This window comes from Mus pahari, chromosome 2, assembly GCF_900095145.1.
Source record: "Mus pahari chromosome 2, PAHARI_EIJ_v1.1, whole genome shotgun sequence".
NCBI classification, from domain to species: domain Eukaryota; kingdom Metazoa; phylum Chordata; class Mammalia; order Rodentia; family Muridae; genus Mus; species Mus pahari.
The window spans coordinates 82,597,002-82,614,695 of record NC_034591.1 but is presented as its reverse complement, the minus strand read 5'-3'; the positions used below and the strand labels follow the sequence as shown (position 1 = coordinate 82,614,695).

At 37.1% G+C, this 17,694-nt stretch overlaps 1 protein-coding gene across 2 annotated transcripts in view; it reads right to left on the bottom strand.

The window, feature by feature from the left end:
* The window catches only part of Grid2 (glutamate ionotropic receptor delta type subunit 2), a 1,393,897-nt gene that overhangs the window by 230,234 nt on the left and 1,145,969 nt on the right, over nucleotides 1-17,694 (bottom strand). For both annotated transcript variants that reach the window (XM_029535429.1, XM_021188898.2), the window contains exon 13: nucleotides 12,871-13,066. In XM_029535429.1, the coding sequence (XP_029391289.1) occupies nucleotides 12,871-13,066 (196 nt within the window). The remainder of the gene's footprint in view (nucleotides 1-12,870; nucleotides 13,067-17,694) is intronic.

The following is a 17,694-nucleotide window of genomic DNA, read 5'->3' as shown; positions in this document are numbered from 1 at the left end:
CCTTGGTCTTGCAAACTTTATATGACCCAGCACAAGGCAAGGCCTGGGCCAAGTAGTGGGAGTGGGTGGGTAGGGGAGCAGAGGTGGGGGGGAGGGGTATAGGAAACTTTCGGGATAGCATTTGAAATGTAAATAAAGAAAATAATAATAATAATAATAATAATAATAATAATAAAAAGAGTTTAAAAGGATGATATCCTGTAGATCCATCCATTTGCCTAAGAATTTCACAAATTCATTGTTTTTAATTGCTGAGTAGTACTCCATTGTGTAAATATACCACATTTTCTGTATCCATTCCTCTGTCGAGGGACATTTGGGTTCTTTCCAGCTTCTGGCTATTATAAATAAGGCTGCTATGAACACAGTGGAGCATGTGTCCTTATTACAAGTTGGAATTTCTTCTGGTTATATGCCCAGGAGAGGTATTACTGGATCTTCTGATAGTTCTATGTCCAATTTTCTGAAGAACCATCAGACTGATTTCCAGAGTCATTGTAACAGCTTACAATCCCACCAGCAATGGAGGAGTGTTCCTCTTTCTCCACAACCTCGCCAGCATCTGATGTCACCTGAATTTTTGATCTTAGCCATTCTGACTGATGTGAGGTGGAATCTCAGGGTTGTTTTGATTTGCATTTCCCTGATGATTAAAGACGTTGAACATTTTTTCAGGTGCTTCTCAGCCATTCAGTATTACCTAGTTGAGAATTCTTTGTTTAGCTCAGTACCCCATTTTTAATAAGGCTATTTGATTTTCTGGAGTCCAGCTTCTTGAGTTCTTTGTATATATTGGCTATTAGTACCCTATCGGTAAAGATCCTTTCCCAATCTGTTGGTGGCCTTTTCTGTCTTTTTGATAGTGTCTTTTGCCTTACAGAAGCTTTGCAATTTTATGAGGTCCCAATTGTCTATTCTTGATCTTATAGCACAAGCCATTGCTGTTCTGTTCAGGAATTTTCCCCCTGTGCCCATATCTTCGAGGCTTTCCCCCACTTTCTTCTCTGTAAGTTTCAGTGTCTCTGGTTTTATGTGGAGTTCCTTGATTCACTTAGACATGAGCTTTGTACAAGGAGATAAGACATGATAACTGTCAGTTGTGCCAGTACCATTTGTTGAAAATGCTGTCTTTTCCCACTGGATGGTTTTAGCTCCCTTTTCAAAGATCCAGTGATCATAGGTGTGTGGGTTCATTTCTGTGTCTTCAGTTCTATTCCACTGATATACCTGTCTGTTGCTATACCAGTACCTTGCAATTTTTATCCCAATTGATCTGTAGTACAGCTTAAGGACAGGCATGGTGATTCCCCCAGAAGTTCTTTTATTATTGAGAATAGTTTTTGCTATACTAGGTTTTTTGTTATTCCAGATGAATTTGCAAATTGCCCTTTCTCACTCTGTGAAGAATTGGGTTGGAATTTTGTTGGGGATTGCGTTGAATCTGTAGATTGCTTTTGTCAGGATAGCCATTTTGACTATATTAATTCTGCCAATCCATGAGCATAGTAGATCTTTCCATCTTCTGAGATCTTCTTTGATTTCTTTCTTCAGAGACTTGAAGTTCTTATCATACAGATCTTTCACTTCCTTAGTTAGAGTCACTCCAAGGTATTTTGTATTATTTGTGACTATTGTAAAGGGTATTGTTTCCCTAATTTCTTTCTCAGCCTGTTTATCTTTTGCATAGGGAAAGGCCACTGATTTGTTTGAGTTAATTTTATATCCAGCTACTGCACTGAAGCTGTTTATCAGGTTTAGGAGTTCTCTGGTGGAATTTTTAGGGTCACTTATGTATACTATCATATTATCTGCAAATAGTGATATTTTGACTTNTTCCTTTNCAATTTGTATCCNCTTGATCTCCTTTTGTTGTCTAATTGCTCTGGCTGGGACTTCATGTACTATACTGCATAGGTAGGGAGAAACTGGGCAGCTTTGTCTAGTCCCTGATTTTATTGGGATTGCTTCAAGTTCCTCTCCATTTAGTGAGGTAAGCCAGTCACAAAAGAACACACATGATATGCACTCACTGATAAGTGGATATTAACCCCAAAACTTAGAATACCCAAGATCCAATTTGTAAAACACATGAAAATCAAGAAGAAGGAAGACCAACGTGTGGATACTTCATTCCTTCTTAGAATGGGGAACAAAATACCCATGGAAGGAGTTACAGAGACAAAGTTTGGAGCTGAGAAGGAATGAAGGACTATCCAGAGACTGCCCCACCCAGGGATCCTTTCCATAAACAATCACCAAACCCAGACACTCTTGCATATGATAGCAAGATTTTGCTGACAGAACCCTGATATAGCTATTTGTAGTGGGGCTGTGCCAGTGCCTGACAAATACAGAAGTGGATGCTCACAGTCATCTATTGGATGGAACACAGGGCCCCCAATGAAGGAGCTAGAGAAAGTAGCCAAGGAGCTAAAGGGTTCTGTAACCCAAAGGAGGAACCACAATATGAACTAACCAGTACCTCCAAAGCTAATGTCTCTAGTTGCATATGTAGCAGAGGATGGCCTAGTCAGCCATCAATGGGAGGAGATACCCTTGGTCTTGCGAAGATTATATGCCCCAGTACAGGGGAATGGCAGAGCCAGGAAGCAGGAGTGGTTAGATTGGGGAGCAGGGCGAGGGGAGTGTATAGGGCGCTTTCAGAGAGGAAACTTAGAAAGGGGATAGCATTTGAAATGTAAATGAAGGAAATATCTAATTTTAAAAAAGAATTTAATAGGACATTTAGAAGTTGGGGCATACACGACACAAATGGCGTCTATTTAGGTTTCTGAGTACCAGTGTTAAAAATTCAAAATGCATCTTCAAGGTCTTCCCTAGTGCAAGAGATACAAGCACACAGTTAGGACAGCCTGACATCTTCATTAGAAAATGTGCATAGAGAAGAATTTCAAACTGTTGAGGCTTTTCATCATATGTCATGTTTGAGAATCCTCACTTCTGTGTTCAGTCTCAGGAATAGAAATGCAAACAGTGAATGGATTAAAGAAATATTTACAGAACCATTTATTTTTGTCTATTCTTTGCAAAGTAAATGCCGTTCTGTGAAAATACTAGCTGTCAAAAGAAGTGTGTGCTGAGTGCACACTGGGACATGTGGGTTTACAGCAGAATGTGACCAAACATCATTTTCTGCCTTTGCTCCTACTTCTCTGGCAGCAGAGGTGCAGACATGGAAATGGCCAGGAAGATGAAACCATGGACAGTAAAGGGAAGATTATCAGAGAGGAAAGATTTCTGCATTATTCATATTGGAAAATAGCTGGACAAAGTGTCACGAGGTGAAACCTTGGTTAGCCAGGGAGCTGAGGCAAGATTTCAAGTTCAAAGTTTGCCTAGGATACAGAGTAGATTCAAGCCAGAACCTATCAATTAAAAATACTTTTGTAAATGAAAAAGGAGAGGGCTGGAGACACAGCTCAGTGGGAGAGTGCCACCCATATGGGATCCCCTGGGTTCAACCCACAGTAACACAAATGAGATATTAAATTTTATAAAACTCGAATAGAAATGAAGAAAGTAAACATTTGTCAGCTTACAGATGTGCAAAATATACCTTTAAAATATTCAATCTCAACCCCATAGCACCACTCCTTGTCTTCATGTACCAGTCTAAAACTCTGGCAGACTACTATTCTACTGGAGGCCATACCCAGTACTAGGAGCCTCAGTCCCCAGCAGCACCCCATCCCTTGGGTTCCATACCCAAATCTCCAGCAGAAGACTTCTATTTAACTGTACAGCACATTGAGACTCAGAACCTCATGTACCTGGAACACCAAAGGCTATACTAGTATCCAGAACCTCAGAGGTCACACCAGTTCCTAGAGCACCAGAAACCCAGAGGCAACTTGAGTACCCAAGAGGTCACATAAACTGCCAAAACCCCACCAGAGACACACTAACAGTCCTTAAGACTTGCTGTCTCCAGAATCATAAGCCAGTCAGGACAGAAGGATGAGAGAAAACAGGAAGCAAGGGGCAAAAAAATCTATCCAACAAAGATAAACTCTCCTAAACCTATAGCAATCCTAAGCCAAAATGAGTAGAGGCCAGCATAAGAACATGATCAGCAACACCCAGGGTGATATGGCATGATCAGATCCCATTTATTCTACTGCAACAATCTCTGGATATTTCAATACTGCTGAAGCACAAGAGAATGACTTTAAAACCAGTCTTTTGAGATGATAGCAGCTTAGAAGAGCAAATTATCAAATCCCTTAAAGGAATCCAGTAAAACACAAAAAACAGGTGAAGGAAATGAATAAAACTGCCTAAGACCTGAAAATGGAAATATAGGAAATAAATTATAAACTAAGGGAATCATGGAAATCAAAAATCTTGGTAAGTGAGCAGAAACTACAGAAGCAAGCATCACCAACACGATACGAGAGATGGAGGAAACTGGGACACTATGAAAGGATTGCACATAAGAAATATGAAATATAGAAATTTAAAGGGGAAGAATCCAGAAAATATTTCGAACAAAATCATAGAAGAAAAATGTCCTAACCTAAAGAAATAAATCTAGCCCTACAGAAGGTACTAGAAGGACAATTTCAACCCAAGGTGGTTAACTATACCAAAGAAGACACAGGCAATAAATAATTTCATGACAGCAAAGCCTAAAGAAGGAAAACACACACACACACACACACACACACACACACACACACACACACACACAAAACCACCATCCACAACAACAACAAAAACTGGAATTAGAAATCATTGGTCATTAATATCTCTCAATATGAACAGAGTCAATTCCCAAATCAAAAGACACAGGCTAATAGAATGGATGTGAATGCTGGATCCATCCTTCTACTACACACAAGAAACACCTCAACATCAAAGGTAGACATTACCTCATAGTAAAAGGCTAGAAAAGATTTTCAAGCAAAGAATTCCAAAGAGAAAGATGGTGTAGACATTCTGATATCTAATAAAATAGACTTCCACCCAAAATTAATCACAAGAGATGGGTAAGGACATTTCATACTCATCAAAGGAAAAATCCACAAATATGACAACTCAGTTCCGAAATCTGTGCCCAAATGCAAGGGCACCTACATTTGTAAAAAGAACATTACTAAAGTAAAACATATAGTATGTGGAGACTTCAACACCCTACTCTCATCAATGACATCATCCAGATGGAAACAAAAAAGAAAAATAGTGGATTTAATAGATGTTATGACTCAAATGGATCTAATAGATATATCTACAGAACATTTCACCCAAACACAAAAGAATATACCTTTTCAGCACCTCACTGAACTTTCTCAAAAACTGACTACATGCTCAGTAACAAAGCATATCTCAATAGATACAAGAAAATTGACATAATCCTCAGTATTTTATCAGACCACCAAGGATTAAATTTGGATTTCAACAACAGAAACAACAGGAAGTCTATACATTCATAGAAACTGGAAAACTCTCTACTGAATAGCCATTGAGTCAAGGAAGAAATCAAGAAATTAGAAACTTTCTCGAATTCAATAAAAATGAATGCCCAACATGCCCAAACTTATGGGACACCATAAAAGCAGTGCTAAGAGGAAAGTTCACAACACTGTCTGCCTTCATAAAGAAATTGGAGAGATCTTTTACTAGCAATTTTAAAGCACACCAGAAAACTCCAGCACCAAAAGGAAGAAACACAGCCAAGAGGAACAGTTGGGAGAAAGTAATCAAACTCAGAGCTGAAATCAATAAAACAGAAACAAAGAGAATAATATAAAGAATCAATAAAACACAGAGGTTTTTCCTTTGAGAAAATAAAGATTGATAAACACTTATCCAAAGTAACTAAAAGGCCAAAAGACTATCCAAATTTACAAAATCTGAGTTGAAAAGGGGAACATAACAACAGACACTGAGGAAATTCAAAGAATCATTACATCATACTTCAAAAACCTGTACTCCAAAAAATTGGAAAATCTAAAAGAAGTAAACAGATTTATTGATAGACACCACTTCAAAAAAAAACAATTTAAACCTATATCCCTTAATGAAATTGAAGTATCCATTACAAGACCCCCCCCACTGCCACAAAAAACAAAACAACAACAACAACAACAAAAACCCTTCTTCAGGGCCAGATAGTTTTCATGCAGAATTCTACCAGACTTTCAAAGAAGAGATGATATCAATACTCCTCAAACTATTTCACAAAATAGAAACAGAAGGAACATCATTTTATCAGGGCACCTTCACTGTGATATCAAAACCACACAAAGACTCATGTTAAGACAGAGAATTGCAGACCAATATCCCTCATGAATATTGATGGAAAAGTACTAAGTAGAGCATAGGCAAACTGAATCCAAGAATACATCAAAAAGATCATCCACTGTGACCAACTTAGCTTCATCCCAGAAATGTAGGGATGCTTCAACATAATGAAAGTCTGTCAATGTAATTTACCATATAAACAAACTGAAAGAAAAACCACAGGGCCATCTCATTAGATGCAGAAAAAGCCTTTGACAAAAATCAAACACCCCTTCATGTTAAAAGTCTTGGATCTATCAAAGATGCAAAGCATATAACTAAATATAATAAAGGTAATATACAGCAAGCCAATAGTCAACATCAAATTAAATGGACAGAAACTCAGAGCAATTCCATTAAAATCAAGAACAAGACAAGGCTGTCCACTCTCTCCATATCTACTCAATATATTCATTGAAGTTTTACCTAGACAATAAGACAACTGAAGGAGTTCAAGGGCATACAAATCGGGAAGGAAGAAGTAAAATATCACTGTTTGCATCTGATTTGATATCATCTATCATCTATCCTACCAGAGATCTACATTGATCAGCATCTTCAGCAAAGTGGCTGAGTACAAGATTAACTCAAACAAACTAGTAGCCCCCCTAAAGACAAATGAGAAGTGGGCCGAGAAAGAAATCAGGGAAACAGCATCCTTCACAACACTCACAAAGAATATAAAATATCTTGGTGTGACTCTAACCAAGCCAGGGAAAGATCTGTGTCATAAAAACTTGAAGTCTTTGGGCAAAGACATTGAAGAAGATCCAAGAAGGCAGAAAGATCCCCCATGCTAATGGAGCTGTAGGATTAATATAGTAATATAGTAAAAAAAGGTTGTAGGAACCTTAAGAGTTAAGGGCACCACAACAAGACTCACAGAATCAACTAACTTGGGACCCTCGGGGCTCACAGAGACTAAACCAACAATCAGGGAGCTTGTGTTGGACTGACCATGGCCCTCTACATATATGTTACACTTGTATAGCTTTGTCTTCTTGTGGTAGCAAGCAGTGGCCTATCAGTGGTAGCAGAGACTGTCTCTAACTTTTTGTAAGCTTTTAGGACCCTCTTCCTCACACTGGGTTGCCTCATCTTGCCTTAATTCCACAGGAGGAGCCTAGTCTTACTGCAACTTGATATAGCATGTTTGGTTGATATTCATGTGGGGCCTGTCCTTTTCTGAAGAGAAAAGGAAAGAGTCAATGGAGCATAGGGAAGGCGGTGGGGAGAAATGGTGAGGAGAGGACGGAGGGCAAACTGTGGTTGGGATGTAAGAAAAATATTAAAAGAATGTCCAGTTTTGCTGAAACATTAAAAAAACAGAAAAGTGAGGTGAAATATATTAATCAATCATAATTTTGACCAAGTGAAAAACAAAATAGTTGTGATACCACTTAATTATACATTTCTGGCAGGAAATGAGGGGGATAGTGTACTTGTGATTATTCCCAATAGGGATTGGTATGTTTATAGAGACCATATTACATAGCTATAAATATGCAAATTTTAGTGCTCTTCAACTCACAGTAGTACTTTTAGGATCCTGTCTATAAGATACAGATATACTTACAGATAAACAAAAATGTATGTTAATTTTTGCAGTTTTCAAGATAATGTAAACATTTAACAAGCTCATGGGCTGTTTGGAAGGTGTGCAATAGTGTATATGTCAAATATTTCAACCTGAAAGATGTTAATGATATAGAAATTTTTAAAAAGGCAGGCATAAGTTTCCTTGACATGTATAATGATCAAAATGTGGACTAGGGACCAGCAACACAGCTCTGTTGTTAAAAGTGCTTGATGCCAAGTTTGATGCCCTGAGTTCATTCCCTGGAATCACATAATGTGAGGGGAGAACCAACTCTACCAAGTGTCCCCTGACCTTCATTCAAGAATGGTGGCAGGTGACATGACTCTCACCAACACAAAAATAAACATAAGGAAAATATAACTCAAGCTAAAAATGATACATATGCATATGTTTTGTATATAATATCTGATTAAATGAATAAGAAAGTGAAAATACTACCTGTCCCATTGTCAAAGTGGAGGATGGCTCTAGGGATAAAATGGGATTAGCAAGGCAAACTGGTTTTAAAATTCTAGAATTGTGAGTTTAATTTTTCCAACAGAAATTTAAAAATTTCATGGCCTTTTCCAATCTGTAAAAGTTTTATGGTAAGAACTGAGCATCGGGAGTACAGGGTACGGTATTAGTGTCCAGTTAGCTCAGCGCATAGTGGACACATGAGAACTGTGAAGGTAAGAGTATCCAGGGAAGTTGAATTCAAGGGTGGTTGAGGCTTGTTGAGGGAGCTCCTGGAAGGAAATCATCCCTGATGCATAAGGGGAGTAAATGACTTAGAGCTGAGTGTGGCTCATGAGAAACAATTGAGTAGATAAGGCTTATGTCCTGACATCAATATCCATTTTTTTCAGTGTGACAAAAAAGCAGTCTTATCCGTACCCTCTGCCAAGTAGTCTTAACAAACTTATAGCACCTCATCGTTTTGATCAGGATCCCCTTCACATGCATTTTCCCCCAGGACATCAATATAAAAATGTATCTGCAGTGTGTTCTCCAGAGTCTGACGTATTGAAACTCAGGTTAAAACGCTAGTGAGTACTTACGAAGTTCGTAACTCTAGATTTGTCCTTCTCTTTTTGAGGATGTACAGAGTCAGGAAGGAATTTTATTCAAAAAAAAAAAACCCATGAGGTTTATTAATTAAAATAAGATTTTTTAAAAAAAAAATATAGTTTAGAAAAAAACACAAAATGAGAGGGATGGACTGTACATAAGCAAAATGAGTGCGCAGATTCCATCTCTCCCTCCCTCTGGTGGAAGGTTCTCCTATTTACTGACACTGACTGCTCTCCTTGTCACTACGTTAACTCCAGGGAAGTGTTATTCCCATTTCTCTTGACTACAGTGGGTGATACAGAGAAGATCCTCAAAAATAACCGTTAACCTCCTGAAAAAATCTCAGTTACATCTCCCCAATAATATATCTTTAATATTTATGCAAAACTCCCCAGGCAGGGCACAGAAGCCCGTTACTTTGAGTTTAATTAGGATACCTCCGTACAGGTATATGTCTTGAAAGAATCCAAACTCTCAACCTTCTGTTCATTTACACAGCTGTCTCTAGTACAGCAGAACAAAGATAACCGAGGAGACCAGGATCTGCCTTCCAGGAAAGGAAACTGGTAGCTCAATTAAGAACAAGCATAGCCCAAGACAGTAATGAGATCTCTTCAAGGTTATGGATTGTGAGGATTGGTTTTACAACGGTGCAGGCTTCTCTTCAAGACAATTCCTGCGGGTATAGATTTCTGTCAAAGATACGACAGAAGAACTTTACTCTTTTGTGGACCATTGACCTAGCCTATCTCTGAGGGCATTTTTTCTTTCTGCCTGCACAAATTAGAAACCACTGACAGAGAACAGCCAACAGCTATATAAGCTATGTGAGGACAGTGTCTGGACAAAGAATCCACACTCGGGTTTCATATCTTTCTGGCCTGGATTTCAAGAACCTATGGTGAGAGCTTCAGCAGGTGAGGGGGTTGTTATTTGGTGGCTGGTTTTGCTTTTTAATAAACTTTAAACCTTACAAACAACTCAAATACATGTTATTATTTCTACCTATCCTGTGATTAGTCAATTTTAACTGCCTTCGCTTTTGTGAAAGAAATCTACAAACGTGTCTCATCTTCACCAAGTTTGTGTTACTATCCTCCCAGAAAGGGCGGAGGACACATGGGAGGGCTGACTTACTCTCCTCATGTGATTAACTTTCTCTATCAGCTGAGTCTCAGGAAACAGACAGACATTGCTTTCTAGTTCCCCTACTGTTTTTTTTATTAGATATTTTCTTCATTTACATTTCAAATGCTATGCCAAAAGTCCCCCATACCTTCTACCCACCCACTCCTGCTTCCTGGCCCTGGCATTCCCCTGTACTGGGGCATATAATCTATTGGATGGAACACAGGATCCCCAATGGAGGAGCTAGAGAAAGTACCCCAGGAGCTGAACAAAAATATGAACTAACCAATACCTCCAGAGCTAGTGTCTCTAGCTGTATATGTAGCAGAAGATGGCCTAGTCAGCCATTATTGGGAGGAGAGGCCCTTGGTCTGTTTTTTTTTAAATCTATACTATAATTTTAAGTTAAAAGATAAAGTAGTAAACAATACAGTTTTGTAGCTACAAATTCTTCATGTATCTATTCTTTTATTAATCTCCAAAACTATCTTAAAAGATAAGTTTACAGTTCTGCTCATATTATTTATTGAAGTTTTACATATATCATATTATTTCATTACTATTCCTTATTTAATTTTAGGTTTTTGAGATAGGATCTTGTTATGTGTCCTTGGCTGGTCTAGAACTCACAATCCTCTTGGTTCAGCCTCTGAAATGCTGGAATTACAGAAGAGAGACAACAGAAGTGGTTTTATTTAATGTTTACAAAAGCTGTATGAGGTAGGAATTCTTATCATCATGGCAAAACTCTCGGGCCCACTAAAATATGCTTATATTTGTAGAAGCTGCTTTAAAAATCAAGCTGGACTAAAATCCATAATTTAAGTTTTCTCAGCTCACGCTTCTTTCTTCCACCCGAATTATTTTTGTCAATGAGTAAAGTGAGATATTCAGGGAAAAAAATAAAAAAAGACCTGTAGCTTGCCTCTTCAACCTTCACAGTAACACCCTATTAAAAATCTCATGAAATTTATTGCTATTTAAATCATGATTTATATCTCTTGTGTCTTCTTCACCTGACTCCAGCTACTGAGCCAAGTGACCTTTTCCTTGATGCTAAACTAATCTTTCCTTTCCACCTAGGGACCTGGTACAGATCTCATACCTAGCAAATATTTGAAAATGGATATATTAATGCATGAGTGAATACATGTTTGTTTTAAAATACTTTATTGATATTTTATGTCTGATGAAAGAAAATGAACTATCTCCAGGATGCTTTCCCTCTTAAAATATAATAAAATTAAAGCATAAGAATTTATGTTTATATTCATATTGAAAATAGTATTTGTTTTTCAGCAGTGTGCAGTGATACTAAGGGACTAATGAGGACCTCAGCTACACACTTTTGCATGAAAGAACTCCTCCTAACATGTAAGGTTCCGTTTTGATGGTAGATGGTAGTTGAAGGAAAATTACTTTTCCAAACAATTTAGTAGACTCATTCAAATGCTCAAATTACCTTCATTCTATGACCACCTACATAATCAACCCCAAACATCAATCCTTTTTTCCATGCCACAATATACATACTTAACCACATACTGGTCCACTCTCTACTCCCACCTCTTTATTTACGATGCCATGTTATTCTTCCAGGAGTCAATGATTCTTTTGAGGAAGACAAAAATCCTATTTCCCATCTACACTTAGCCGTTTGAAATTGGACTTGCATAGTGAGGGCAAAGTCATCAGAGGTTGCTACAGACAGAGCAAGGTCACGTACTTTCTTCCTCAGCAGCCTCTGCTAACATGCTCAGAATGTTCACTTTATTATAATGATTGTTAATATTTATAAAGAAGATTACATGATCAGCATTAATTCTCAAGGCAATGATTATTTAGGCTGATTCCAGAGGCAGAGAGCCATATTGAAACCAGAGGCTGAGAAACCAGAATAGCAAACCATTCCTCCAGCAGAGCTTTTGCCAATCCAGCAGGAAGCTCAGACAGGCTCAGAACTCTTCTGATATGGAAGCTCATAGAGAAAGTGAACTTTACTGCTGCTGTTGTTGATATTTAATCATTTATTTGTTACTTTGTTCATTCCATGGTCACCTATTGAATACTAACTACTAGTTAGTTACTGGTTGTAATTTTAAGCAAAAACAAAACAACATCAAAAAAACCTATCCACTTCTAACATAGAGACTACTGGGAATGTGAATTGCTTATATATATATTTGTAAATAAACTACTTCTACAATGAAGACTAGCTTTTAAATTTTTTCCTTTTACAAATGTGCAAACACCTTCATAAGCCCTTTAAACATATCTACTTCTAAATGATGATTGTAGAAAAATAATCAGATAAAGATTTTCACTTTGGAAAACAGAAACAGTCATTCACAGGAACCTTATTTGTTGACAAGATTAATTTTTTTCCTAATAGCTTTAGATAATCACTGGTAAGATAAAGTGTAGTATAAAAACAAATGCTGTATAGAAAGCACCCTGAGTTATTTAAATGAAAGGAATAACATGAATGATATTTGGAATGGGATTTGGGAAAACTTATTTAGTTTTCATGTTTATAAGTTCTTAATCCTTTTCGAACAAAAGAACAGCACCAGATTTTAGTTTTGGATTTCCAAGGGAAAGTTATTGATGAGTTTCCTTTAAGAGAATGCTGAGTTGTTCAGAGACCTTTCATAAAAGAATAAAAATATAATTTAACTGAAAAATTCAATGTCTGAGTACAATAAAGAAGGAAGAAATAAATCTCAACTTAGCCATGACCACATTGAAGAGTAACTGATGAAGACTATCGAGGAAGAGCACAGTACCTTTTGAATGCCTGCTTGGGACTCCAGAACATTGTTTTCTGACCCATTGCTTCGGTTGATCATCCTCCACATCTGGGAATACATGCTGTCCCTCTCGAAAGGATTCAGCCCCTTCATGCGGACATGCTGATATACTGCGGAGTCCAAGACGGTGCCATAAGGGATATCTGTTTGCTTGGACAGATCCTGAAGAGACCTTGATTAGGAGAGAAAAGGAAGACATAAAAGAGAGTGCTGACTATTGTCAAGTAGAAATAAAACTGAAGGAACAAAAGGGCCATCTACCCAAAACCAGATACCATCCAAGTTTTCTCAACTTACAGTTTCTTAATATTGAAATGTAATGGTCAAGGAGGACTGCCTCTAAGTTCCACATGGCAAATTACCAAAAGACAGTATCATTAGCAAAGAGAAGGTGAAATTTAGTACTAATGCTTTCTTTGTGTTTGGAGGCTTCATGGGGGAAAACTAAGCTATCTCATCAAAGTAGTGGCAAATTAGCAGTGACAAATTTAGTTGTTCATACATCTCCCTTGGTGACAAGGGTTTAATGCTTTTATAGCATAATTGTGTTTTACATAAACAGCATGCTTTCAAGTCAACTAAATGCTTAAAACCTATTATTTATTATAGTCATTACTGTGTGGATAATATATAATGACAAGCAAGTGACATACATTATTCCCATTAGAATGCCTTACATTTAGAACTATTTCACTGAGTTTCAGATGTAATGGGTTCAGAGAACAAACGAACCATGTGACACAGTCAGTGAGGAACAGAGCAAGGATTCTAACACAGAGCAGGAATCCCTGAACATCAGTTTTTCCACTTCAAGATGCTGATGTTTCTAAATATCCTTGGCTCTATTTTACCTATTGTATGTGCGTGCGTGCGTGCGTGTGTGCGTGCCTGTGTGTGTGTGTGTGTGTGTGTGTGTGTGTGTGTATGAGTGTGTGTGTGTATTTTGTGTTTGTGTGTGTGTATGCCTGTGTGTGTGTGCGCGCATGTTTGTGTCAGTATGTGCAGGAAAGGAAAGGGAGAGAAAGAAGAAAACTAGGAAAGGAAGAGGAGAAAGAGGGTGGTTAGAAGAAGGGAACAGAGAGACAGAGAAAAGACTGCTTTTGTTAAATTCAGAGAGGACACTTTTCACAATGAATGAATTTTTAGTTTTTATGATAATACTCTAAAATTTCAAAACAGTCTTTGATCCAGAAATATACTTTCTTTGTCTAAGGTTATATGTTTAGTTTCCTTAAATTTGGGGTATTGTTGTTGTATGTTTGTAAAAGAAAAATCTATTTGGGATTTCCAGGACAGCTAGTAGAATAGAAGCTAAGTAAATTCAGTGACTGATTATAGTTTGGGAACTAAATGAAACAGGGTATTTCATCACTCCTTCTGCTACTTCTCCAAGTCCTGGGTTTGACATATTCAACACTCAAACTGTCTTTACCCTTGTTCCTTCCCTTTTGTTGTATCTTCCTAACATAGTGAAACAGTCAACTCTCTCACTCTTGTAAACATCTTAACTCTCCAGCAGGGGCTGGCTTCTCAGATTCCAACTTGGGGTGAGACAGTTGGCTGGCCAGTCCTGGGCATACCTCAATATACAGGTTGCTTTAATTAAATAGTCATGGATTTGGTCATTTCTTCTTACAGTTCTCATGTTTAATAGAATGAATCCCTCTACCATTGGATTAAACAATGCTCTCTATATTGAGAAGACTGCAAGAAAATAGCTTCTACCATTATAGTGGCATTTCTTCCCAGGCAAATGGGGATAAAAGACTCTTACCATAGAATCTACAAAGGTGACTGGAAGAGATTTCATAGAAGGGGCTCCCAGTGACTCTTGCCATGGACATTATCAGTGCCACAATAGGAAGGATAAAACTGTGTGTTTAAAACTTAACATAAGCTCTAAATAGAACTTTGGGTACCACATAACTACCAAAACTGTAAGAAAACAGCAACTTGGAGAAAGTGGACAGTTTGTGGGTTGGTTATCTACAGCCCACAGAACAAAGTCAGGAAAACTAATCACAAGTGGAGCTGGAAACCCACATAAGAATAATTGGGCCCTGTCAAACGAATAGAAACAGAGTCTAGGGACCAGCAGTGGATCAGTCAAAGAGAGGAATTAAACAGCCAGGCTACTGGACCCCCATTTGTTTACATTTCCACCCAGCTCTTCTTCTCCAGTACAAATCAGAAATCAACAAAACTCCAGATGAAAATCTTTACCTTTCAAAAATACTTCCAGGTACTTATGATCATAATTTACCCATCAAAAGGTAAAACACTTTGGATTAGATGGTAGAACAAGAAATGAACTTTAAGTTGAAAAGAAGAAACAGGACTCTAAGCTAAAGAAACCAGTAAACAATCAAGTGTTGCTGTGTACACATATGATGAAATAGGCCTCAAACCAATTCTTATTGGGAGAGATAAAGAGCATTGTTTCATAGCCATTGAAAGAGACTGATTCACCAGAAAAATTATACTTCTAAATATATATGTACCAAATAGAGGCCCATTCAACTTCTTAAAGCAAACACCACAAGATTAAAAGTCATAGATTAACCCAAACAAAGTTGTAGCAAAAGATTTCTATATTTCACTCTCAGCATTTGAAAGATCAACTGTACAAAAGATGAATGGAGAAACACTGGAATTAAATAACATCATAGATCAAATGGACCTAAAAGACATGTATAGACCATTTCACCAAAATGACAAAGAATGCACATTCTTTTCAGCACTCCATGGGATCTTCCTTAAAGTATATCACATACTAGCAAATGTCAACAAACAGGAAAACTGAAACTCTCATCTGTATTCTGATCACAATGGGATGATAAAACTGGATGTATTGCCGGATATTTTATCACAGTGTAAACCCCTAGATTGTGTTAGTCACTGAAAAAAACCTGTATTTAGTTGTGGTATGGCTCAGCCTTAGCACATACTTTCTGCTTGAATATTGTAAACAGGATTAAATAAAGTTTATATATATATATATATATATATATATATATATATATATATATATATATGTGTATATGCAACAAGTTGACAGTAAAACTTAGCATTATTAAGAAAGACAAAGCATAAATAGTAGGAGGGGTCAGGAGGATGGATAGAGAGACACACAGGAAGTCAAAGGGAGTGACATTCAGTTTGAAGGAGGTTGTTTGAGACAGTAGAGTGAGAGAAAGACATTCCTACTGATGAGGAGGAAGGTCTTCTGAGTGCCTTCTCTGCCTGAGTTAGCAAGCTTTTACTTCAGCATTTTGTTCCTGAGTCTTCATTGGTAAAATCGAACAACTGAGATTTTGTTAAAAAACAAAACAAACAAACAAAACAAAACAAAAACAGATGTGAATGGCAAAAGAAACCAGATAAAGAACATAAATTCATGGAGATTAAACAACACAGTAGTGATTGGTAACAAGTCACTTTGAGATAAAGAAGGAAATGTAAAAGTATGTCAAATTAAGGAATAATGAAAACAGAACATATTCAAATCTGGGGGATACAATGAAGTTTCTCTTAAGAAAGTTTAGAGCTGTAAGTGTTTACATTAAAATATCAGAAAGACTCCAAATAAACAATTTCATAATGAATCATAAAATTTAGAAAAACAAGAAAAAATAACCCTAAAGCAGTAGCTACAGAAAAATAGTAAAGATTGGGGCTGAAATAAAGGAAGTAGAATTTTAAAAAATAAAAAAGAATCAGTGAAATAGAGTTGTTTCTTTTAAATGGAGAAAAGAATGACAAAATATTAACCAGTTTAAATGCAAGAGAAGGCGCAAATTAATAAAATTACAGATTAAAAGTATAACATAACAACAGATATTAAAGACATTTCCAGAGAATGCACTTCAAAAAGTTATATTCCACTAAATTGAAAAAAATCTAAAATAATAAATGGATTTCTAGATGTATAAAACCTAATGAAATCAATCCAATGTTAAGCAAGTAAGTTAGATCTATAGCAATCAATGAGATAGACTCAATAATTAACCATCTCCAAAGCAAAAGGAGCTCTGACTCAGATTTAGAGCAGAATTCTCCTAGATGTTTAAAGAAAAAGCTAACATCAATAATCTTCAAATCATTTCATAAATTAGAAATGGAAGGAGCAGCTACAAACTCTTGTAGAAACCCAGTATTATTATGACACCAACATCAGACAAAGATCCAAGAAGAGCACCAAGGGAGGGATTTATCAGTCAATCTCCTTGATGAACATAGATTTAAAAATTCTCCATAAAGTACCTGAAAAATATATTCACACACACACACACACACACACACACACACACACACACACACAGAGAGGATTATGGACCATGATCAAGGTATCTTCATTCCAGTGACTCAAGAATGGTTCAATATTCATAAATCAACAAATGTAACCAACCACATAAATTAACTCAAGGATAAAAATCATAAAATCATTTTAATTGATGTAGAAATTCCCTTTGACAAAATCCAACTTCCTTTCATGATAAAAACCTTAGAGAGACTAAGTATGGAAGAAATATATCTGAACACAGCAATTGTTATCTAGGAAAAACAGATGGTCTCTATCACATTAAATGGATAAAAACTCAAAGCATTCCTTAAGACCAGGAACAGGGTCAGAGTGTCCATTTCTACAATTTACCCTCCTCCTCCTCTTCTTCCTCTTCTTTCTTCCTATCTCCTCCTCATCTTCCTCCTCCTTCTCTTCTTTTCTTCCTCCTCTTCCACTTCTTCCTCCTCCTCCTCCTCCTCCTCCTCCTCCTCTTCTTCCTCCTCCTCCTCCTCTTC